At 46.1% G+C, this 25,990-nt stretch overlaps 1 protein-coding gene across 2 annotated transcripts in view; it reads right to left on the reverse strand.

Moving 5' to 3' along the window:
- The window catches only part of NAA10 (N-alpha-acetyltransferase 10, NatA catalytic subunit), a 52,933-nt gene that overhangs the window by 14,865 nt on the left and 12,078 nt on the right, over positions 1-25,990 (reverse strand). For both annotated transcript variants that reach the window (XM_089669148.1, XM_089669149.1), the window contains exons 3-6: positions 22,639-22,697; positions 9,297-9,342; positions 7,159-7,274; positions 1,073-1,117 (exon numbers count right to left, since the gene is read on the reverse strand). In XM_089669148.1, the coding sequence (XP_089525274.1) occupies positions 1,073-1,117; positions 7,159-7,274; positions 9,297-9,342; positions 22,639-22,697 (266 nt within the window). The remainder of the gene's footprint in view (positions 1-1,072; positions 1,118-7,158; positions 7,275-9,296; positions 9,343-22,638; positions 22,698-25,990) is intronic.

Genomic DNA, 25,990 nt, shown 5'->3' on the forward strand with positions numbered 1-25,990 from the left:
GGACAGAGGGGTGACGGTGGACGTGGTATACTTGCACAGAGGGGTGGCGGTGGACATGGTATACTTGGACAGAGGGGTGGCAGTGGACATGGTATACTTGGACAGAGGGGTGGCTGTGGACGTGGTATACTTGGACAGAGGGGTGGCAGTGGACGTGGTATACTTGGACAGAGGGGTGGCAGTGGACGTGGTATACTTGGACAGAGGGGTGGCAGTGGACGTGGTATACTTGGACAGAGGGGTGGCGGTAGACGTGGTATACTTGGACAGAGGGGTGGTGGTGGATGTGGTATACTTGGACAGAGGGGTGACGGTGGACGTGGTATACTTGGATTTTGCAAAACTGATTGACACAGTTCCCCACACACGGCTAATGTGTAAGGTAAAGTCTACGGGCTTGGAAAAATCCATATGTAAATGGATAGAAAACTGGCTAGAAGATCGTATTCAGAGAGTGGTGTTTAATGATTCATACTCTGAATGGTCTAGTGCAGGGGTGGGCAACTATGACCCTCCAGCTGTTGTAGACTTAAAAGTCCCATGAGGCATTGCAAAACTGACAGTTACAAGCATGACTTCCAAAAGGCAGAAGCATGATGGGACTTGTAGTTCACCAACAGCTGGAGGGCCACAGTTGCCCACCCCTGGTCTAGGGTCATCAGTGGTGTACCCCAAGGTTCAGTGTTGGGATCCTTACTTTTTAATATATTTATAAATGACTATGTAACTATGTAAAAATATAGTTTTTTTCCTTAAATTGTTGGACCTTTTTTTTATAGCGCAAAAAATAAACACCGCACAGGCGACCAAATACCACCACAAGAAAGCTCTATTTGTGGGGGAAAAAAAAGGACGTAAATTTAATTTGGGTGCAGCGTTGCATAACAGCGCAATTGTCAGTTAAAGTAATGCAGCACCGTATCGCAAAAAATGGCCTGGTCAGGAAGGGGGGCAAATCCTCTTGAGGGCAAGGGGTTAAATAGTATACAGCAAAGAATATTAGTTTGGGGTCTTAAATAATTTAAAAACAAAATAATATCTATTATACCACAAACAGATGCTGAATACTTACTGGAAGTTCAAGGTGTTGGAATACAAATGAAGTGCTGCTCGATTGCTGCAAAGAAGTTGTACAACAAAAATATTTAATGTACATTTGCACACAGACACCAAAGGAAGCAATGTTATTTCACATGTCATGCGGGCTGGATGCGGTTTGAACTGTATACACTCACTGGCCACTTTATTAGGTACACCTTGCTAGTGCCAAGAAACTATCCCCCACATCATTACACCACCAGCCTGAACAATGATACAAGGCAGGATGGATCCATGCTTTCATGTTATTCACACCAAATTCTGACCTTACCATCCTAATGTAGCAGCAACTAGTAAGCCCATTCTCCTCCGACCTCTGACATCAACAAGGCATTTTCATCTACACAACTGTCGCTCACTAGAAATTTTCTCTTTTTCAGACCATTCTCTGTAAACCCTAGAGTAGGTTTTGCGTGAAAATCCCAGTAGATCAGCAATTTTCAAAATACTCAGACCAGCCTGTCTGGCACCAACAACCATGCCACGGTCAAAGTCACTTAACTCCCCTTGCTTCCCCATTCGGATACTCAGTTTGAACTTCACCACATCTAGATGCCTAAATGCACCCAGTTGCTGCCATGTGATTGGCTGATTAGTAATTTGTGTTACCAAGCAATTGAACAGGTGTGCCTAATAATGTGGCCGTGTATGTGTGAACCAGCACTTAAGCTTTGGCAATAAAGCCTGGAAGCCGATTGGTTTCTATGCAGAAGTGAGCCTGATTTTGCACTTTCCAGGTTTAGTTAATAAACCCCTAAGTATCTCTATTTGCATGCTGACTGAGTGGAAGAGGATTTAAAAGGGCAACACTGGAAATATTAAACGGATTGAAGTGATCCAGAAAACACTTTAAGAACCTCAGGAGTATATTGGAGCTTACACATTAAGGGTCCATGGTGAGGGTGTATTGGGTGGAAGTGTAATGCATTGCATGAGCACTTTTTATATATACAGTTGCAAGAAAAAGTATGTGAACCCCTTGGGATTACGTGGAGTTTTGCATGAATTGGGCATAAAATGTGCTCTGAACGTCATCTAAGTCACAACAATAGAAGAACACAGTCTGCTGAACATAATACTACACAAACATTAGATGTTGCCATGGTTTAATTGCACATAACATGTAAACATTCACAGTGCAGGGAGGAAAAAGTATGTGAACCTTTGGACTTAATAACTGGTTGACCCTCCTTTGGCAGTAATCACCTCAACCAAACGTTTCCTGTAGTTCTTGGGATGACTGGTGTGAATCGCTCTCTTAAGGTCATGCCTTAGATGACGTTCAGAGCACATTTTATGCCCAATTCATGCAAAACTCCACGTAATCCCAAGGGGTTCACACACTTTTTCTTGCAACTGTAGATTACACAAGGCACGATTGAATGAGATTTAAACGTGAGTAGCAGGGGCGGACTGACCATTTGGAAACTCAGGCACTGCCCGAGGGCCCGGAGTCAGTAGGGGGTCCCATGAGATGCCCCTGGTACCTTTTTCATAGGCTTTTTTGAGTTTGGGCAAGGACACAGGGGCCCCATGATCCCCTACTGCCCGGGGGCCCCATGAGTTGTCAGTCCGCCCCTGACCGTGAGTAGTATACCAACTTATATCAAAAAGCGAGTTGGTTGAAGGATATAACATTATGTGGTTTGATTTTTTGCATGCACTCTGAGCAGATAAGGACGTTTGGAAGGAAGATTTGAAAACACATTGATTGATCTATCTTCCAGCAGATGAAATTGACCAAAAAAAGTAATATTTGGTTCAGGTTTGACTTTCGGAGTTCAGTTCGAAGGCGGCTGGTTTTTGTTTTTGTTAAATTGTTAAAAATCATTTTGGTTTTACAACTCGTGTTATTTTCATTACCTTCTGTTTTTTTTCCCAGCCTATTTTGAAATCTGGTTTTTTTTTTACTTCTTTTTAAAAAAAAAAAAAAGGATATGGAAAATGTTGTGGTCTGGAATCTATGGTTATATCTTCGGTATACATGATTTTGTACCCCTTTTATATTAGAACGATGTAACTTGTTGATACTAACGCCACACTCCGTTGGAGTTTGTGGTTGTTTGATTATATGTGTACATGGATCTATACTTCCATTAATAAAAAAAGATCTCATTTTAAAAAAAAAAAGTATGTTTGTTTCAGGTGAGAAAACAATTTGAATATATAACAAAATATCATAACACTGCCCCAAACTACATCACCGACCCGATATCCATCTACCACCCAAAACGCACTCTCCGCTCCTCACAAGACCTCCTACTCTCCAGTTCCCTGGTCTCCTCCTCCCATGGCCATCTCCAGGACTTCCCCCATCCTCTGGAACTCACTACCCTAATCCATCAGACTGTCACCTACCCTCCTCACCTTTAGGCGCACCCTGAAAACCCATCTCTTTAGAGAAGCCTACCCCACCCTCACCTAATTGCTGATCTCCTCCGCTCTTTCCACCACTCCATCCCCCACAGCTATTTCCTCCTGTACCACTCTCCCCTCCCTCCTAGATTGTAAGCTCCAAGGAGCAGGGCCCTCGAACCCCTCGTGTATTGTATTGTATTGTTACTGTGCTGTCTCCTGTACTGTCTCCCATTATAACGTACAGCGCTGAGCAAACTGTTGGCGCTATATAAATACTGTATAATAATAACTAGAGAAGCTACAATTTCTGGGGAAATTGTGTGAAGTGTTCTTGCCTCCATCAATAGTCTACAACTGGAGTGGGCGGAGTAACTAGGTGGAGTGGGCAGAGTAACTGTTGTGTGGTTGGAGTGGCTGGAGTAACTGTGAAAAGGTTGGACTGGGCAGAGTAACTTTATAGAGTGGGCAGAGTAACTGTGTGGAGTGTTTGGAGTGAATAAAGATAGTAAACATTACACTAACCAATTGATATTGTGAAAACTATCAGGACTATGGCTTAGCCGTGGACATTTTTAGTGGCAGCAGGGATAGCTGAACGTTTTGATATAAGATTTGTGTAGGTGGGCTTGAAAATGAGGGAGTGATGGCAGTTTACAAATCATGTCCTGATTTTCCAGCTCACACTCTAGCTTTTGTCAGCTCCCACTCTAGTTTTGAACATTGTGCCATTTATTCCTATGGGACCAATTTCACCACAAAAATGCTGATATTTCGTGAACCATTTGGCGAAACGTTCCACAAAGTAATAGCACACCAATCGGTAACAATCCGCACGTTTCGGTATATTACTGTCTATGTAGTGTAAAAACTGTGGGAGGAGTTAGGGTGGTAAATTTGGCTATAATAATAAGAATATATATGTGAGATAACAGGAAGTGGTCTTGCCATGCAAGAACACTTAATAAGAAGAAGAAATTTACGAACACTAAGGATTTATCTAGGGACATTCTTTATTTACAGAGACATTTTTATTATTTTTTTTTTTATTCAGTGTTGGAGTGTATGATAATTGGAGTACTAGTCACAGCCTTCACAATTTGTACCATTTGTGTTTGATATCAGCGCTGCCCCATTATTTAAGAGTGGTTGAGGACGAATGATGAAAATGCATCCAAAGATTACCTTTACACTGGAAAATTAGAGCTATAGGCAAAATTTTATTTTTAAAAATTGATAGAGTAAGGGAGGTTTATAACCCCTGTGGGATTTTTTTTTCACCATATGTGTCCCACTGCAGAGATTTCCCTTCAATTCCTGTCCCATAACCAAACAGGAAGGGAGAGGAAATTCCTGGAAATTAAGGGAATTCCTTGGGGACCCCCAGGTCACCAGAACTTATGTCCCCATTAGAATATTTCCCCCCTATTACTTTTCGGGGGACAACCAAAAATTTGGGTTTTCCTTTTACATTCACTTTCAATAATAATGGTAAACAGACAAATAGAGAGGGTGAATCTCCTTGACGGGCGAACAGACAGCAATAAAAACTGACAGGGGTTCTAATCCCTCTCCACTCCAAAAACTAAAAAAAAAGTTTTGCCATTAGGTATACTTTAACGGAGCAGCTGGATGGGGTTAATTCAGTTCATGCATAAATCAAACAACTATACAACCCAAAATAATAGATTAATAGAACAGTTTTATTACGTAAATATTAAGTATTTTATACAGTGCCTTGAAAAAGTATTCATACCCCTTGAAATTTTCCACATTTTGTCATGTTACAACCAAAAAAGAAAATGTGTTTTACTGGGATTTTATGTGATAGACCAACATAAAGTGGCACATAATTGTGAAGTGGAAAGAAAATGATAAATGGTTTTCAAATTTGTTTGAAATATCTGAAAAGTGTAGCATGCATTTGTATTCAGCCCCCTTTACTCTGATACCCCTAACTAAGATCTAGTGGAACCAATTGCCTTCAAAAGTCATCTAATTAGTAATTTAATCTCAGTATAAATATAGCTCTTCTGTGAAGACCTCAGAGGTTTGTTAGAGAACATTAGTGAACAAAAAGCATCATAAATCCCAAGGAACACACCAGACAGGTCAGGGATAAAATTGTGGAGAAGTTTAAAGCAGGGTTGGGTTATAAAAATATCCCAAGATTTGAACATCTCACGGAGCACTGTTCAATCCAACATCTGAAAATGGAAATATTTTGGGACAACTGCAAACCTATGATGGCATGGCCGTCCACCTAAAATGACAAGCCGGGTAAGAAGAGCATTAATCAGAGAAGCAGCCTAGAGGCCCATGGGAACTCTGGAGGAACTGCAGAGATCCACAGCTCAGGTGGGAGAATGGAAAAGTGGCAAGAAGAAAGCCATTGTCGAAAGAAAGTCATAAGAAGTCCCATTTGCAGTTTGCGAGAAGCCATGTGGGAGACATAGCAAACGTGGAAGAAGGGGCTCTGGTCAGATGAGACCAAAATTTTACTTTTTAGCCTAAAAGCAAAAAACTATGTGTGGCAGAAAACTAATCACCCTGAACACACCATCCCCGCCTTGAAACATGGTGGTGGCAGCATCATTTTGTGGGAATGCTTTTCTTCAGCAAGGACAGGGAAGCTGGTCAGAGTTGATGGGAAGATGGATGGAGCCAAATACAGGGCAATCTCAAAGTAAAATCTGTTAGAGTCTGCAAAAGACTTGATACTGGGGTGAAGGTTCACCTTCCAGCAGGACAATGACCCGAAACATCCAGCCAGAACTACAATGGAATGGTTTAGATCAAAGCATATTCATGTGTTAGAATGGCCCAGTCACAGTCCAGACTTAAATCCAATTGAGAATCTGTGCCAAGACTTGAAAACTGCTGTTCCCAAACGCTCTCCATCCAATCTGACAGAGCTTGAGCTATTCCTTAAAGAAGAATGGGCAAAAATGTCCCTCTCTAGATGTGCAAAGCTGGTAGAGACATCCCCAAAAAAACTTGCAGCTGGAATTGCAGCGAAAGGGGGTCCTACTAAGTATTGGCTCCGGGGGGCTGAATACAAATGTCGCCACACTTTTCACTTATTTCTAAAATAAAATTGAAAACCATTTCTCATTTTCCTTCCACTTCACAATTATGTGGCACTTTGTGTTGGTCTATCACATCAAATCCCAATAAAAATACATTTACGTTTTTGGTTGTAATATTACAAAATGTGGAAAATTTCTAGGGGTATGAATACTATTTCAAGGCACTGTAATACTGTGGATTTTATAATTATTATTCATTGTTTTTTAATATTATTACTTTATCATTTGTATGTTTGCCATTTTATTATTTTCATATATTTTTCATATACAGTACCATTGAGGTCCCGATGAATGTGGTGGAGTAAGGCCCCAGAAAGTATTGGCTATTAAGTTTTCTACATTTTTTGGAGAATGAAGGGGGTACCTGCAGGAGAGGTGCAAGGGCCACATGAAATGGCCTGGAGGGCTGGATTTGGCCCGCGGGCCTTGTGTTTGACACCTGTGCCCTAGACAGACACCAGCGTTTAACCCTTGCTGTGTAACCGCAGGTGGTTTTTTTTTTGTTACCAGAGTTTGTTTTTTCCTTTTTACCGGAGTTGGGCTTTAAAATTACAGCTACTGAAAAGTCCGAACACAACCAGAAACTATCAGGAAATAGATGATTTAGGCAGTGTACCTTTTCCGCACGTGCAAAGAAACATATTTAGCATTGAAGTTTTCGATCATGGCTCTAGAAGCTTGGTCCATCAATTTTTGTGCCAGACCAAGTCGTCTGTGAGACCGCTTCACAGCCTGAGGGCAAAGAAGAACAAAAATCAGATTCAAAATATTGCAATTGATGCAGTAAAAATAAAATGATACGCGCAATGTAGCGGAAGGCAGAAATATTTTTGTTTTGTTGAAATCAGCAGTGTGAAAAGCAGTCAGTTTGTCTGCTCAATTGATGCAGGAGTTCCTGCATCCGAAGGTGATAGGAGCAGAGGCTGACTGACCATTTGGAAACTCGGGCACTGCCCGAGGGCCCAGGTTCAGTAGGGGGCCCCATGAGATGCCCCTGGTACCTTTTTCATAGGCTTTTTTGAGTTTGGGCAAGGACACAGGGGCCCCATGATCCCCTATTGCCCGGGGGCCACATGACTTGTCAGTCCGCCCCTAGATAGGAGATTACATTGACCTTCACAGGAAGCTCAGACGGTATTGTGTCCTGTACCTGGATATAGCGAGATGCCCCGGCACCGGGTCTTGCATGCTTAGGTCTTGGTTGAATTCAAAGTACAATATAATATTCCTATGCTGGGAGAACGTGTCAGACCGTGGAGAGCTTACTTTGGTGGTGGACAGAGGAGCTCATGTCTGCAGGTCTCCTTAGAAGTACATGGAACTGGTGAGATAGACTTTGTTTTCTACAATGCTGGGACTTGTAGTTCTGTGTGGCGTTCTGGACACTGGGACTTCACTCTATCCCTCGCTCTTCCTTCAACTGCTGCCTGTCTGGCTCTGAAGTGGAGGCCAAGAAACACAGTCCTTAGAGGACCCATGATGGATTTGTGAAGGACCTCTGCCCTCTGGACCTGCTTTCCCATGCCACTTTGCCTGGAATTTCCTCCTCTGAGGCCACTGTTGGTTGGTGAGTCCCTGAATTTCTGTCTTGTGCCCCTGGAATTCGCTGTAGTGGATTGTGGCCTGCTACTCACTGTGCCCGTATTGTTGCCCTGTGACTCTGGACTAAGTTCCTGCTGTATCTGACAGCTACTGCGTGTGCTGGCCTGTACCCTTGATGTTCCATGCTCTGCTGCCCCGCCGTGTGTACTAAGGACTTAACCTCACTGTGGCTAAAGCAGGCCATACATGGGTTGAATTACGAACGATTTTTTGATCAAAAATCAAAAACACTGTACGTTCTGAAATCCGATGGTGCCACCAATGATTTCGAAAATCGGTCTTTTTTCATGATTTTCCAGCATGCCAGATAAAAGAAATGGGGAGGAACCATGAAAATCGGACGGTGTCATTGCCCCACTAATAGTGCAAAAATCGGCCCATTATCGAACGAAAAATCGTTCAAAAATCAACCCATGTATGGCCAGCCCAAGTCTTCCTTGCTGTCTGCTTTGTTCTACAGGCTAGATTTAACCCCTTGTCTACCCAGATCTCTGCCCTTTGCCTGGACTTATCACCTCCTCTGTCCAGATCCCTGCCCTGTCTGCTGGATTTAACCCTTCCTACGTCCTACCCTTGTCTACTCGTATCCCTGCCCTGCATGCTGGACTTACCCCCCTGCTACGTTTTACTCTGGTCTGTCCAGATCCCTGCCCTGTCTGCTGGATTTAACCCTTCCTACCCTTGTCCGCTTGGATCTCTGTCCTGCATGCTGGACTTACCCCCTGCTACGTTTTACTCTGGTCTGTCCAGATCCCTCCCCTGTCTGCTGGATTTAACCCTTCCTACGTCCTACCCTTGTCTGCTCGGATCTCTGTCCTGCATGCTGGGCTTACCCCCTGCTACGTTTTACTGTGGTCTGTCCAAATCCCTGTCCTGTGGGCTGGGTACATTCCCCTTGCCATACCGTCCAGTGGCCCTGTGTACTGGTTCCCCATTTGTGCTGGGCCATCCAACATGGACTCTCTATGTGGTATTACATTGCTACTCGGTGGACTGTTTCCTTTTACTATCTTGTTACACCTTCTGAGACCTCATGTTCCCTAGTAAATGTTTGCAGGTCAGGTTTCATGTGAACTGTCTCTGTGTGCGCTCTCTCTTAGCACTGCTAGCATGTCACATGCAGGCATAACAAAAAAAAAAAAAAAATCATACCAAAGAAGTGATATGGCCATGTGGAACATCATCTGGATCTTCTTCCCTTCAAATTAAAAACAAATAATTATTTTAAAAGTATTTCAGAACCATTTCAAAATGCACATCCACAGGCACCTGCCATTCCAAGTTTGGCAGCTGGCACATAAAACTGAATTACAATTGTATTAAAGCTTGTAAACATAGTTACATAGTTAGTTTGGCTCAAAAAAGACAAAAGTCCATCCAGTTCAACCATAAAAAAAAAAAAAAGTTATAATATTACACCCACAGTTGATCCAGAGGAAGGCAAAAAAAAAAAATAAAAAATAGCAAAGCACGATCCAATTTGCTCCTGCAGGGAAAAAAAATTCCTTCCTGATCCCCCAAGAGTCAATCGGATATTCTCTGGATCAACTTTACCTATACATGTTAGTATCCACTTATATTCTGTTTGTCTAAGAAAGAATCCAAGACTTTTTTAAAGCAATCCACTGAGCTGTCCAGAACCAACTCTTGAGGAAGTCTATTACACATTGTCACAGCTCTCACTGTGAAGAAACCTTTCCGTGTTTGGAGATTAAATTTCTTTTCCTCGAGACGTAAAGAGTGCCCCCTTGTCCTCTGTGATGACCTCAGGGGGAATAACTCTACACCGAGTTCACTATATGAACCACTGATGTATTTATACATGGAGATCATATCCCCCCTTATGTATTATACATGGAGATCATATCCCCCTTATGTATTATACATGGAGATCATATCCCCCTTATGTATTATACATGGAGATCATATCCCCCTTATGTATTATACATGGAGATCATATCCCCCCTTATGTATTATACATGGAGATCATATCCCCCCTTATGTATTATACATGGAGATCATATCCCCCCTTATGTATTATACATGGAGATCATATCCCCCCTTATGTATTATACATGGAGATCATATCCCCCCTTATGTATTATACATGGTGATCATATCCCCCCTTATGTATTATACATGGAGATCATATCCCCCCTTATGTATTATACATGGAGATCATATCCCCCCTTATGTATTATACATGGAGATCATATCCCCCCTTATGTATTATACATGGAGATCATATCCCCCCTTATGTATTATACATGGAGATCATATCCCCCCTTATGTATTATACATGGAGATCATATCCCCCCTTATGTATTATACATGGAGATCATATCCCCCCCTTAGGTATTATACATGGAGATCATATCCCCCCTTATGTATTATACATGGTGATCATATCCCCCTTATGTATTATACATGGAGATCATATCCCCCTTATGTATTATACATGGAGATCATATCCCCCTTATGTATTATACATGGAGATCATATCCCCCCTTATGTATTATACATGGAGATCATATCCCCCTTATGTATTATACATGGAGATCATATCCCCCTTATGTATTATACATGGAGATCATATCCCCCTTATGTATTATACATGGAGATCATATCCCCCCTTATGTATTATACATGGTGATCATATCCCCCCTTATGTATTATACATGGTGATCATATCCCCCCTTATGTATTATACAGGGAGATCATATCCCTCCTTATGTATTATACATGGTGATCATATCCCTCCTTATGTATTATACATGGAGATCATATCCCTCCTTATGTATTATACATGGAGATCATATCCCTCCTTATGTATTATACATGGTGATCATATCCCCCCTTATGTATTATACATGGTGATCATATCCCCCCTTATGTATTATACATGGTGATCATATCCCCCTTATGTATTATACATGGTGATCATATCCCCCCTTATGTATTATACATGGTGATCATATCCCCCCTTATGTATTATATATGGTGATCATATCCCCCCTTATGTATTATACATGGTGATCATATCCCCCCTTATGTATTATACATGGAGATTAGAGATGAGCGAAGTATTCAAAAATTTGATTCGGCTGATTCGGCGAATTCGAGGAATAAATTCGATTCGATGCGAATATATTCGCTGCGAATTTAACTTATAAAAGGGTGTTTCTAGGCTTCAGAGAGCCTTTATATTAGTGCAGAACACTGTACCTTTAATTTAAATGCCCTTGGAGTCTGCTGGGGAAGAGAAATAATACTGTCAGTCAGTATGACATGCAGATGAGTGCCGTCGATCTTAGAATCACCGCACACTTCACTCATTTGGGCAGTCACGGGGCCAAAACCAGAGTGTGGAGCCACAGTGTGGCGGTAGAGGCAGCAGCAATGGGAGGCCATACAGCACCCTATGACAAAAATGGAACCCACCAGCAGTGTGAGGAGACCTGAAAGTGGCACATGGCAGAGTGTGGCGATGGGGACAGCTGCAATGGGAGGCCGTACAGGGACCCATGACACACTCTGGACCTGGCAGCAGCATGAGGAGGCGGTACGGGGGCCCATGGCAGATTACGGGCCTGGCAGCAGCAATGGGAGGCCCGTAATCTGCCAGCACCCTATGACAAAAAATGGAACACACCAGCAGTGTGAGGAGACCTGAAAGTGGCACATGTTTGGGGCATGATTCATGGCGGATTTAGTCAGTTGTGTCAGGAACTGGTGGTTTGAAATCCAGACTAATCCACGCCTGATTCATTTTCACAAACGTGAGTCTCTCCACACTTTGGGTGGACAGTCGTGTCCTCCGCGGAGTTACAATACCTCCTGCCGCACTAAACACGCGCTCCGATGCCACGCTACTGGCCGGGTATGACAGCCTTTCAAGGGCAAATTCAGCTAGTTGGGGCCAAAGGTCAAGTTTCGTTGCCCAGTAGTCAAGGGGATTGTCTACCTCGGTTGGCAGGGTGCTGTCCAAGTAGGGCCAAGCCTGTTGTTTGAGGTCCTGCTCCAGGTCCACCTGATGCTGCTGCTGCTGCGGCTGGTTAGTAGTTTCCTCACTGCGCTGGTGAAGAAAGCTACTCATCATCAACTGCAGACTGAGGCAGCCGCTGCTGGTGGAGCTGCCACTGCTCCTACCACCCCACCCCTCCCCTGCTGCCATGGCAGCGGAACGTGAGCGCACAGGGCCCACAGTGTCTGAGGATGGACGTTGGCGCAGAAAGGCAGAGACCAACTGACTACATAGGTGGTTTTTATAGTACGTTATTTTGGCCTCCCTCTCAGCAGGTGTGAAAAAGGCCACCATTTTTGAACGGTAGCGAGGGTCCAACAAGGTGGACAGCCAAAAGTCATCCCTCTGTCTGATGGTTATTATTCGGCTGTCGCTACGCAAGCAACCGAGCATGCTATGGGCCATTTGTGCCAAGGAATGCGAGGGACTCCCTGCCTCCATCTCCACAGCATACTGCCACGGTGCGTCTGGGTCCTCTGTCTCCTCTCCCTCCTCCTCTACCAGATGCTCCTGCTCCTCCACTCCTGTCCGCTGAGTGGAAAAACCACCCATTTCACTCAATAATTCCTGAGCACAAATGTCCTCCTCTACCTCCTCCTCTTCTTCCTGTCCTGCCCCCACAGGGGTCATGTGGCGTTGAGATCTGTGCGCCACGTCTACCGCACCCTGACCAGCCATTGTTAACAGCATATGTTCCAGGACGTGCAACAGAGGAATGACGTCGTTCATCCCATAGTCCTGCCGACTCACGAATAGCGTGGCCTCCTCAAAGGGCCTGAGCAAGCGGCAGGTGTCACGCATGAGCTGCCAATGGCTGACATCTAAGTTACACAGGGAAGTACCTTTATCCGCTTGTAACATCAGGAATCTGTGATGGCCTTTCGCTGTTCGTAAAGGCGGTCTAACATATGTAGGGTTGAATTCCACCTTGTTGCAACGTCACAGCATGAGGAGTCGGTACGGGGGCCCATGGCAGATTACGGGCCTGGCAGCAGCAATGGGAGGCCCGTAATCTGCCAGCACCCTATGAAAAAATGGAACACACCAGCAGTGTGAGGAGACCTGAAAGTGGCACATGGCAGAGTGTGGCGATGGAGACAGCAGCAATGGGAGGCCGTACAGGGACCCATGAGACACTGTGGACCCGGCAGCAGCATGAGGAGGCGGTACAGGGGCCCATGGCAGATTACGGGCCTGGCAGCAGCAATGGGAGGCCCGTAATCTGCCAGCACCCTATGACAAAATGGAACACACCAGCAGTGTGAGGAGACCTGAAAGTGGCACATGGCAGAGTGTGGCGATGGAGACAGCAGCAATGGGAGGCCGTACAGGGACCCATGAGACACTCTGGACCTGGCAGCAGCATGAGGAGGCGGTACAGGGGCCCATGGCAGATTACGGGCCTGGCAGCAGCAATGGGAGGCCCGTAATCTGCCAGCACCCTATGACAAAATGGAACACACCAGCAGTGTGAGGAGACCTGAAAGTGGCACATGGCAGAGTGTGGCGATGGAGACAGCAGCAATGGGAGGCCGTACAGGGAACCATGAGAGACTCTGGACCTGGCAGCAGCATGAGGAGGCGGTACTGGGGCCCATGGCAGATTACGGGCCTGGCAGCAGCAATGGGAGGCCCGTAATCTGCCAGCACCCTATGACAAAAAATGGAACACACCAGCAGTGTGAGGAGACCTGAAAGTGGCACATGGCAGAGTGTGGCGATGGAGACAGCAGCAATGGGAGGCTGTACAGGGACCCATGAGAGACTCTGGACCTGGCAGCAGCATGAGGAGGCGGTACGGGGGACCATGGCAGATTACGGGCCTGGCAGCAGCAATGGGAGGCCCGTAATCTGCCAGCACCCTATGACAAAATGGAACACACCAGCAGTGTGAGGAGACCTGAAAGTGGCACATGGCAGAGTGTGGCGATGGAGACAGCAGCAATGGGAGGCCATACAGGGACCCATGAGACACTGTGGACCTGGCAGCAGCATGAAGAGGCGGTACAGGGGCCCATGGCAGATTACGGGCCTGGCAGCAGCAATGGGAGGCCCGTAATCTGCCAGCACCCTATGACAAAAAATGGAACACACCAGCAGTGTGAGGAGACCTGAAAGTGGCACATGGCAGAGTGTGGCGATGGAGACAGCAGCAATGGGAGGCCGTACAGGGACCCATGAGACACTCTGGACCTGGCAGCAGCATGAAGAGGCGGTACAGGGGACCATGGCAGATTACGGGCCTGGCAGCAGCAATGGGAGGCCCGTAATCTGCCAGCACCCTATGACAAAAAATGGAACACACCAGCAGTGTGAGGAGACCTGAAAGTGGAACATGGCAGAGTGTGGCGATGGAGACAGCAGCAATGGAAGGCCGTACAGGGACCCATGAGAGACTCTGGACCTGGCAGCAGCATGAGGAGGCGGTACTGGGACCCATGGCAGATTACGGCCTGGCAGCAGCAATGGGAGGCCCGTAATCTGCCAGCACCCTATGACAAAAAATGGAACACACCAGCAGTGTGAGGAGACCTGAAAGTGGCACATGTTTGGGGCATGATTCATGGCGGATTTAGTCAGTTGTGTCAGGAACTAGTGGTTTGAAATCCAGACTAATCCACGCCTGATTCATTTTCACAAACGTGAGTCTCTCCACACTTTGGGTGGACAGTCGTGTCCTCCGCGGAGTTACAATACCTCCTGCCGCACTAAACACGCGCTCCGATGCCACGCTACTGGCCGGGCATGACAGCCTTTCAAGGGCAAATTCAGCTAGTTGGGGCCAAAGGTCAAGTTTCGTTGCCCAGTAGTCAAGGGGATTGTCTACCTCGGTTGGCAGGGTGCTGTCCAAGTAGGCCCAAGCCTGTTGTTTGAGGTCCTGCTCCAGGTCCACCTAATGCTGCTGCTGCTGCGGCTGGTTAGTAGTTTCCTCACTGCGCTGGTGAAGAAAGCTACTCATCATCGACTGCAGACTGAGGCAGCCGCTGCTGGTGGAGCTGCCACTGCTCCTACCACCCCACCCCTCCCCTGCTGCCATGGCAGCGGAACGCGAGCGCACAGGGCCCACAGTGTCTGAGGATGGACGTTGGCGCAGAAAGGCAGAGACCAACTGACTACATAGGTGGTTTTTATAGTACGTTATTTTGGCCTCCCTCTCAGCAGGTGTGAAAAAGGCCACCATTTTTGAACGGTAGCGAGGGTCCAACAAGGTGGACAGCCAAAAGTCATCCCTCTGTCTGATGGTTATTATTCGGCTGTCGCTACGCAAGCAACCGAGCATGCTATGAGCCATTTGTGCCAAGGAATGCGAGGGACTCCCTGCCTCCATCTCCACAGCATACTGCCACGGTGCGTCTGGGTCCTCTGTCTCCTCCTCCTCCTCCTCTACCAGATGCTCCTGCTCCTCCACTCCTGTCCGCTGAGTGGAAAAACCACCCATTTCACTCAATAATTCCTGAGCACAAATGTCCTCCTCTACCTCCTCCTCTTCTTCCTGTCCTGCCCCCACAGGGGTCATGTGGCGTTGAGATCTGCCACGTCTACCGCACCCTGACCAGCCATTGTTAACAGCATTTGTTCCAGGACGTGCAACAGAGGAATGACGTCGTTCATTCCATAGTCCTGCCGACTCACGAATAGCGTGGCCTCCTCAAAGGGCCTGAGCAAGCGGCAGGTGTCACGCATGAGCTGCCAATGGCTGACATCGAAGTTACACAGGGGAGTACCTTTATCCGCTTGTAACATCAGGAAATCGGTGATGGCCTTTCGCTGTTCGTAAAGGCGGTCTAACATGTGTAGGGTTGAATTCCACCTTGTTGCAACGTCGCAGATCAGGCGATGCTGTGGAATTCCGTTCTGCCGCTGCAGCTCAAGGAGGGTGTGCTTTGCGGTGTAGGAATGGCTGAAATGCATGCAAAGTTTACGTGACATTTTAAGGATGTCTTGCAGTGGGATGGTGGATTTTAGGAACCGCTTGACAACCAGATTGAACACGTGAGCCATGCATGGCGCATGGCACAACCTTCCTTGACGCAGAGCAGACACCATGTTCTTTCCGTTGTCGGTCAACATGGTTCCGATTTTCAGTTTGCGCGGAGACAGCCATCTGTCGATTTCTCTGTTCATTACACTCAGAAGTTCCTCCCCTGTGTGACTACGTTCGCCAAGGCATACCAGGTGCAGCACAGCGTGACACCGTTGCGCCCTGCACATGTGATATGCCGGTCGGGTAATGGGACTTGGCACGGGGGTGGCGGCTGAGGACACGGCGGAAGAAGAGGTGGTAAAGGCGGACATCTTTTGTGGACCAAGGACGTGCAAACGTGGAGGCAAAAGCGGCGTGACCTGTCCAAGTTGCTGGTGCGGCTGTGCCGGCACCACGTTCACCCAGTGGGCCGTAAATGACATGTACTGTCCCTGACCGTAGTTACAGCTCCACACGTCGGCGCTGCCGTGCACTTTGGCAGAGACCGACATGCTCAAAGACTGGCCCACCATCTCTTCTACATGTGAATGCAGGGCTGGCACTGCCTTTTTGGCGAAGAAATGACGGCTTGGCACTCTCCACCGCGGCGCGGCACAAGCCATCATTTCTCGGAAAGGTGCTGAGTCCACCACTTGGAAAGGGAGGGACTGCAGCACCAGCAACTTGGACAGGAGGACGTTCAGCTTTTGCACCGTCGGGTGCGTGCTCGCAAACTGTTGTCTCTTGGAAACGGATTCCAAGAAAGACTGCTGACGGAATCCGTGAAGAGGAGTAGCAGGAGAAGGAGCATCTGAACGAGCGGAAGATGCCAACGAGCGACAACTCCCCTCAGCAGAGGTGTTGGAGCCTTGACTGGCTGAGAGAGGGCGATTGACGTCGGGTGACGGAGCAAGTAACGGAGCGGGTGATGGAGCGGGGGCTGGGGCAGGCAGAACCGCCGTATCTTTATCACGGTTTTCCCAGGCCACCAAATGGCGACGCTGCATATGCTGACGCAACGCTGTAGTCCCAACATGGGCCCCCTGGCCACGCTTGACTTCCTGGCCACATAGTCGACATACGGCTACGTTTACTTCCTCGGGCGGCTTGACGAAAAATTGCCACACCGCCGAGTAGGAAACTTTGCCCCCGATACTCCTCACTGGCTGACTGCTACTTACCTCCGTGCACACCGGCACCACTACTGGCCGTGGTGGTAGGCTGCAGTGGAGCTGGTGCTCTACTCCGTGGCCGTTTGCCTCCACTGACACTGCTGCGACCCTGCTGCCTCCTGGGCAACCCACCGACTGTTTTGCTCGCTGCCAAGCTGCCACCCTCTTCTCTTGATGATGCGGAAGCAATAGCCTGATGACGACGAGGCTGCCAAGTGCGATCAGCCTCATCATCATCAATTAGGGTCTCCGCCTCACTACTAGCCCCCTCGGCTGCGTGTGGGTCAGGAGACAGACCTGTCTCTAGACCGGCTACCGAGCCACTCTCCTCGCCACTACTTCTTCGCCTGGTTGCTGAAGAGGCGGATGTCTCCCCCCGTTCCTGACCGCCCTCTGTTAGCTCTTCCTCACTGTACAGTGGGGCTGAGCCCACAGCATGCGATACTTCGCTTGGTGAGGGAACACCAAAGGACAGGGGCAGGTAGAGGACACGTGATTTCAGTGGGCTGGCTCCCGGGCCATGCCAACTAACGGTTGTGTCTGACGTACCCACCGACCGTTGGCTGTAGGTGTCAGAGGTGACCTGGGAAGAGGAAGACGACCGAGCCAACCAATCGATGACGGCAGGGTTGTCGGTGGAGACACGACCGCTGGATGACACCGGGAGCACTGGCCTCTGGCTGCGACTAGTGCTGCCTCGACCCCTTCCTCTGCTGCCACGTCTGCTCACTCCTAAAACATTGCCTCCTCTGCCACTCCTCTGCATGTTGTCTGACATACTCTTTAATTCAACGATTTGGTGTCCCTGAGTAACAATTCTGTGTCCCTGAGTAACAATTCTGTGTCCCTGAGTAACAATTCTGTGTCCCTCAGTAACAATTCTGTGTCTGTCCCTCAGTAACAATTCTGTGTCCCTCAGTAACAATTCTGTGTCCCTCAGTAACAATTCTGTGTCCCTCAGTAACAATTCTGTGTCTGTCCCTCAGTAACAATTCTGTGTCCCTCAGTAACAATTCTGTGTCCCTGAGTAACAATTCTGTGTCCCTCAGTAACAATTCTGTGTCCCTCAGTAACAATTCTGTGTCCCTCAGTAACAATTCTGTGTCCCTCAGTAACAATTCTGTGTCCCTCAGTAACAATTCTGTGTCCCTCAGTAACAATTCTGTGTCCCTCAGTAACAATTCTGTGTCTGTCCCTCAGTAACAATTCTGTGTCTGTCCCTCAGTAACAATTCTGTGTCTGTCCCTCAGTAACAATTCTGTGTCCCTCAGTAACAATTCTGTGTCCCTCAGTAACAATTCTGTGTCCCTCAGTAACAATTCTGTGTCTGTCCCTCAGTAACAGTTCTGTGTCCCTCAGTAACAATTCTGTGTCCCTCAGTAACAATTCTGTGTCCCTCAGTAACAATTCTGTGTGTGTCCCTCAGTAACAATTCTGTGTGTGTCCCTGAGTAACAATTCTGTGTGTGTCCCTGAGTAACAATTCTGTGTCCCTCAGTAACAATTCTGTGTCCCTCAGTAACAATTCTGTGTCCCTCAGTAACAATTCTGTGTCCCTCAGTAACAATTCTGTGTCTGTCCCTGAGTAACAATTCTGTGTCCCTCAGTAACAATTCTGTGTCCCTCAGTAACAATTCTGTGTCCCTCAGTAACAATTCTGTGTCCCTCAGTAACAATTCTGTGTCTGTCCCTCAGTAACAATTCTGTGTCCCTCAGTAACAATTCTGTGTCCCTCAGTAACAATTCTGTGTCCCTCAGTAACAATTCTGTGTCTGTCCCTGAGTAACAATTCTGTGTCCCTCAGTAACAATTCTGTGTCCCTCAGTAACAATTCTGTGTCCCTCAGTAACAATTCTGTGTCCCTCAGTAACAATTCTGTGTCTGTCCCTCAGTAACAATTCTGTGTCTGTCCCTCAGTAACAATTCTGTGTCCCTCAGTAACAATTCTGTGTCCCTCAGTAACAATTCTGTGTCCCTCAGTAACAATTCTGTGTCCCTCAGTAACAATTCTGTGTCCCTCAGTAACAGTTCTGTGTCCCTCAGTAACAATTCTGTGTCCCTCAGTAACAATTCTGTGTCCCTCAATAACAATTCTGTGTGTGTCCCTGAGTAACAATTCTGTGTGTGTCCCTCAGTAACAATTCTGTGTCCCTCAGTAACAATTCTGTGTCCCTCAGTAACAATTCTGTGTCCCTCAGTAACAATTCTGTGTCCCTCAGTAACAATTCTGTGTCCCTCAGTAACAATTCTGTGTCCCTCAGTAACAATTCTGTGTCCCTCAGTAACAATTCTGTGTCTGTCCCTCAGTAACAATTCTGTGTCCCTCAGTAACAATTCTGTGTCCCTCAGTAACAATTCTGTGTCCCTCAGTAACAATTCTGTGTCTGTCCCTGAGTAACAATTCTGTGTCCCTCAGTAACAATTCTGTGTCCCTCAGTAACAATTCTGTGTCCCTCAGTAACAATTCTGTGTCCCTCAGTAACAATTCTGTGTCCCTCAGTAACAATTCTGTGTCTGTCCCTCAGTAACAATTCTGTGTCTGTCCCTCAGTAACAATTCTGTGTCTGTCCCTCAGTAACAATTCTGTGTCCCTCAGTAACAATTCTGTGTCCCTCAGTAACAATTCTGTGTCCCTCAGTAACAATTCTGTGTCCCTCAGTAACAATTCTGTGTCTGTCCCTCAGTAACAATTCTGTGTCTGTCCCTCAGTAACAATTCTGTGTCTGTCCCTCAGTAACAATTCTGTGTCTGTCCCTCAGTAACAATTCTGTGTCCCTCAGTAACAATTCTGTGTCCCTCAGTAACAATGCTGTGTCCCTCAGTAACAATTCTGTGTCCCTCAGTAACAATTCTGTGTCTGTCCCTGAGTAACAATTCTGTGTCTGTCCCTCAGTAACAATTCTGTGTCCCTGAGTAACAATTCTGTGTCCCTCAGTAACAATTCTGTGTCTGTCCCTCAGTAACAATTCTGTGTCCCTCAGTAACAATTCTGTGTCCCTCAGTAACAATTCTGTGTCCCTCAGTAACAATTCTGTGTCCCTCAGTAACAATTCTGTGTCCCTCAGTAACAATTCTGTGTCCCTCAGTAACAATTCTGTGTCTGTCCCTGAGTAACAATTCTGTGTCTGTCCCTGAGTAACAATTCTGTGTCTGTCCCTGAGTAACAATTCTGTGTCTGTCCCTGAGTAACAATTCTGTGTCTGTCCCTGAGTAACAATTCTGTGTCTGTCCCTGAGTAACAATTCTGTGTCTGTCCCTGAGTAACAATTCTGTGTCTGTCCCTCAGTAACAATTCTGTGTCCCTCAGTAACAATTCTGTGTCCCTCAGTAACAATTCTGTGTCCCTCAGTAACAATTCTGTGTCCCTCAGTAACAATTCTGTGTCTGTCCCTCAGTAACAATTCTGTGTCCCTAAGTAACGTTTCTGTGGCCCTAAGTAACGATTCTGTGTCCCTAAGTAACGATTCTGTGTCCCTAAGTAACGTTTCTGTGGCCCTAAGTAACGTTTCTGTGGCCCTAAGTAACGTTTCTGTGGCCCTAAGTAACGTTTCTGTGGCCCTAAGTAACGTTTCTGTGCTGTTTTACTAGGGAGACATGCTGTGCAGAGAAATACAAAGCAGCATGTCCTTGCTGGCAGGAGAGAGTCCTGTGGTGTTTACACACAGGTCTCTCCCGTCAGCTTTCCCCAATGATCGGTGGGGTATCTCCGGCCGGGACCCGGTAATTCACCCCCCTTAACCACCAATGTCGGCGTGGGTAGGGAAGCCCAAATGCAGAAATGCAAATCACATATATGTAATTTTGTGCAGCCCTGTAGTAGTAGTTCTGCTATAGGGTGGGGGGAAAGCAGTTATCTTTTCAGTGTGGCACTTGGTCCAAGGGCCACAAAGGACCTATCAAGTTTCTGAGGTGAAAGTGGCTGGGATCTGAGTAACAAAAGGAGGTGGCGAAAGTAAAGTACATCCTGCCAAAAAGCCTTGTGAGCTGGTAACTTCCTATATTCTTTGCCTCCACTGCAAAGAACTATTACTTACAAAATTAGAATTGTTCTCAGCTACCTCATTGGGCTATAGAACACCTCCCCCATATGTAAAAAAAAAATTGTGAAAATAATCTTTTTAATTTCTTCATTTTCCGAAAAATTATTACAAAAAAATTACAACTTCAAAAAACTCGCCATGCCTCTTATGAAGTACGTCGGACTGTCTACTTTGCAAAACGGGGTCATTTGGGGGATATCTGTAGCGTCCTGACATTTGGGGGATATCTGTACCGTCCTGACATTTGGGGGATATCTGTACCGTCCTGACATTTGGGGGATATCTGTACCGTTCTGACATTTGGGGGATATCTGTACCGTTCTGACATTTGGGGGATATCTGTACCGTCCTGACATTTGGGGGATATCTGTACCGTCCTGACATTTGGGGGATATCTGTACCGTCCTGACATTTGGGGGATATCTGTACCGTCCTGACATTTGGGGGATATCTGTACTGTTCTGACATTCTTGGACCTCAAGAAATTAGATTGGTCGTCAGTACTTCAGGATTAATCGACTTTCAGATATATCCTATAGTTTGTGGACTCTATAACTTTCCTACAGACCAAAAAATAAATACTGATTTGTATTATTTTCACCAAAGACATGTAGCAGAACACATCTCGGCCTAAATTTATGAAGAACAATTATTTATTTGCAAACTTTTATAACAGAAACAAAATTTTTGGTCTTTTTTTTGTTAATTTAGCAAAAATTAAAAAACCCCAGCGGTGATTAAATACCACCAAAAGAAAGCTCTAGTTGTGTGAACAAAATGGTACAATTTTAGTTTGGGTACAGTGTTGCATGACCGCGCAGCTGTCATTCAAAGTGTGAAAATGCTGAAACCTGAAAATTGGCCTGGGCAGGAAGGGGGTAAAAGTGCCCGATATGGAAGTGGTTAAGTCATGGTCCACTAACCACAGCAAAGAAAAAAAATTGGAATACTGCTCTGCCAGACAGGGCTGTGCTGTGTGGCAAAGCGGTGTACATCTCAGCACTGGATGGACAGAAATGCAAATCCTTTGGAAGTCATATAAATTTTAATAACTGCTTGTCTGGAGTTCAGCTTTATATTAACCTAAGCAGGTGGCCAAAGAGGACACTATTGATGCTGCACAAAACACACAGGTATGGATCCTGCTGAAGACGTGCCAAACACCAACTGACCTCTTAGTGTTGCCTACAATCTAAACAGAACATACAGTACATCAGGGTCTCTATGAACACATTTTACAGGAAGAAACAATAAATCTGTGGAATATCTGCAGTCATAAACGGTATACAACTCACATTTTTGCCAAGACATAACCAACAATTTTTCCGTTTTCATCTTCTGCAATGTAGGAGAGCTAGAGGAATAGAAAAAAAAAGAATAAATATTTCACACTGATCTAACTTACTTAAAGTGTTACTAAACCCACAACAGTAAAATCAGTCTGTAGATGCAGTAAAGCATGCTTGTTATACTCACTGTGGAACCTAAGGGGTTAATCCTCTACATTGTGTAAAAAGGCTTTGATCCTGTCTTCTCTGATCTTTCCCTTCTTCTACTGTCCCCAATCCATCTGCTAATAGTACAGAGCTCTAGGAGGCACTCTGCACATGCTCAGTGTGCTGTGTATTGCTAGAGAATTTTTTCTATGGAAGGGTGCATGTGATCAGCACACGGCCAAATCAGCACTGTCCAGATAGAGGGTCAGGCGTTATGCAGCCTCATAGGACAGTCAGAGCAGAATGAAACCTCCTCCTACAGTGCTTGGCCAGACATGGATAGAAGTCACAAGACTGCTATATACTGCTGATGAGAAAAGATATTTAGCAGTTCATATTTACTTAAATAATTGCATTTCCATGCTGTGTGTACTGTGGGAGAACAGATATAGCGAATGCAAGGTCCTGGGTTTAGTAACACCCTCTCAATAAACATTGACTATTTACAGGGAGTATAGAAAAGAATCACCCTCTTTAAAATAATCACACTTTGCTGCTTTGCAGTCTGAAATGAAGACAGACACAGTTTTTGTTTTATCCCACTGTATTTACTTGCAACTTATAATGTCCTAGTGAAAGACAACACCAACATGTCGGGGAAAAAAAAAAAAAATCAAAAACAGAATCACCAAGTTGGAAAATGGATCAACGTCCTCCTAAAAATGACTTGTAAGCTCAATCAGGTGTAGTTAATCACCTTCTCAATGGCACACAACGCTAACTGACTTTCAACTGTGATCAGCTATGGTCATTTTGATTAGCTCAGCGTAAAAAGAGCTTTCCTGTAGCATTTCAGTCCCTGATAGTGCAACTGTCATGTACCTTGGTTGGAGGTCGAACTGACGAGAGAGATTCCCTTGCGCTCTTGTCCGAGCACCCCTGAAGGTGGTGAGAGAGGTAAAAGGCTCAAAGAAGCACGGGAGCCAGTAGCTTGGTAGCAGATAACTGCCAGGATCAGAGACATAGTCTGAATTAGCCAGGGTCATACACGATGCGGCAGTCAGGTAGCAGGTCGGAGTCAATACCATAGAAGCAAGCAGCGAGATCCAGTAGCAGGTTGAGGTCAGAACCAAGGAAACAGGCAGAGAATAGTCAGAGGCAAGCCAAGGTCAGTATCCAAATCCACAGAGCAAGGTCAGGAACTAGCCGGGTCAACAACAGGAGATTATTATTGTTATTATACAGTATTTATATAGCACCAAAGGGTATGCTCAGCGCTGTACAGTAGCAAGGGGGACAGAACATGAGACAAGACAGTAACAATACAATACACGAGGGGTTCGAGGGCCCTGCTCTTTCGAGCTTACAATCTACTAGGGAGAGGAAGGTGGCACAGGAGGAGATGGCTGTGGGGGATGGAGTGGAGGAGGTTAGTTGTTAGGTGAGGTCGGGTGTTAGGTGAGGTTGGGGTAGGCTTCCCTGAAGAGTAGGGTTTTCAGGGTGCGCCTGAAGGTGAGGAGGGTAGGTGACAGTCTGATGGATTGGGGTAGGGAGTTCCAGAGGATGGGGGAAGTCCTGGAGAAGTCCTGCAATCGGGCGTGGGAGGAGGAGACCAGGGAGCTAGAGAGCAGGAGGGCCTGTGAGGAGCGGAGGGCACGGGTAGGGTAGTATTTGGGTATCAGGTCAGTTATGTCGTTTGGGGCGGCATTGTGAATGGCTTTGTAGGTCAGAGTTAGCAGTTTGAATTTGATGCGTTGGGCAATTGGGAGCCAATGAAGGGATTGGCAGAGGGGGGAGGCAGATGTGGTAGTCAGCATAAGCAGAAACACAGGTCACGGGGGAGCTGAAGAACATCCAGCAATTAGCACACACCAGGGACTCCTTTAAATAGGCAGCTTGGTGCCAATGAGTGTGGACGTGTGTGCCAATATGACTACGTATGCATGCTGGATATTGGCCTGAGCTTGTTTGTGTGCCAATACATGTGCACGAGCATTAGCTGCATGAGAATGAGCAGTAGCTGTGCTAGTATTAGTTCTCTGATAGCTACTGAAGCAAAAAACTATGGGTGGCACGGCACTGTCAAAAGATCTCCGGGAAAAAGTTGTGGACAGGCAAAAGTCAGGAAATGGATACAAAAAACAAATTCAAAGGCTTTATCAATGCCTAGAAGCACAGTGAAGTCTACTATTTATTATTTATTGCAGGTACTTGTATAGCGCCATCAATTTACACATATATATATATATTGTACACTCACATCAGTCCCTAACCCTCAAGAGGTGTACAATCTAAGGTCCCCAACAACTCACATTCATACATACACATACTAGGGCCACTTTAGACAGGAGCCAAATCACCTACCAGCATGTCTTTGGATACTATTAAGAAGTGGAAGGTATTTGGTACAACACAGACTCTCCCTGGGCCAGGACTTCACTCCAAACTGGATGAAAGAGCCAGGAGGAAACTGGACAGAGAGGCTACCAAGTGGCCTACAGCAATTCTGAAGCATTTGCAGAAATTGATGACAAAGAGTGGTCATTGTGTGCATTTGACAACAATATTACAAATTCTCCACAAATATGGCTTGTATGGGAGGGTTGCAAGAAAAAAGCCACTCCTCAAGAAAGACCACAAACAGTCACCATTGAGCTTTGCCAAACCGCACCTTGAAGATTCCGAGGCCACATGGAAAAAGGTGTTCTGGTCAGAAGAGACCAACATTGAATTATCTGGTCTCAACACTAAACGATATGTCTGTCGGAAATACACTGCTCAAATAAATTAAAGGAAGACTTTTTAATCTGAGTCTAGCATCAAGTCAATGAAACTCCTGGGATATGGATCTGGTCAGTTAAGTAGCAGAGGGTCTTGGTAATCAGTTTCAGCTGCTTTGGTGTTAATGAAATTAACAACAGGTGCACTAGATGGGCAATAATGAGACGACCCCCAAAGCAGGAATAATTTTACAGGTGGAGGCCACTGACATTTTTTTCCCTACTCATCTTTTCTGACTGTTTTTGCATTGGCTAGGGTCAGTGTCACTACTGCTAGCATGAGGCGATACCTGGACCGTAGGGCACAGGCAGTCCAACTTCTCCAGGATGGCACATCAATACATGCCATTGCCAGAAGGTTTGCTGTGTCTCCCAGCACAGTCTCGAGAGCATGGAGGAGATTCCAGGAGACAGGCAGTTACTCTAGGAGA

The sequence above is a fragment of the Staurois parvus genome, unplaced genomic scaffold (genome assembly GCF_062004578.1).
Source record: "Staurois parvus isolate SC_StPar_1 unplaced genomic scaffold, SC_StPar_1.0 ptg000068l, whole genome shotgun sequence".
Lineage (NCBI taxonomy): Eukaryota > Metazoa > Chordata > Amphibia > Anura > Ranidae > Staurois > Staurois parvus.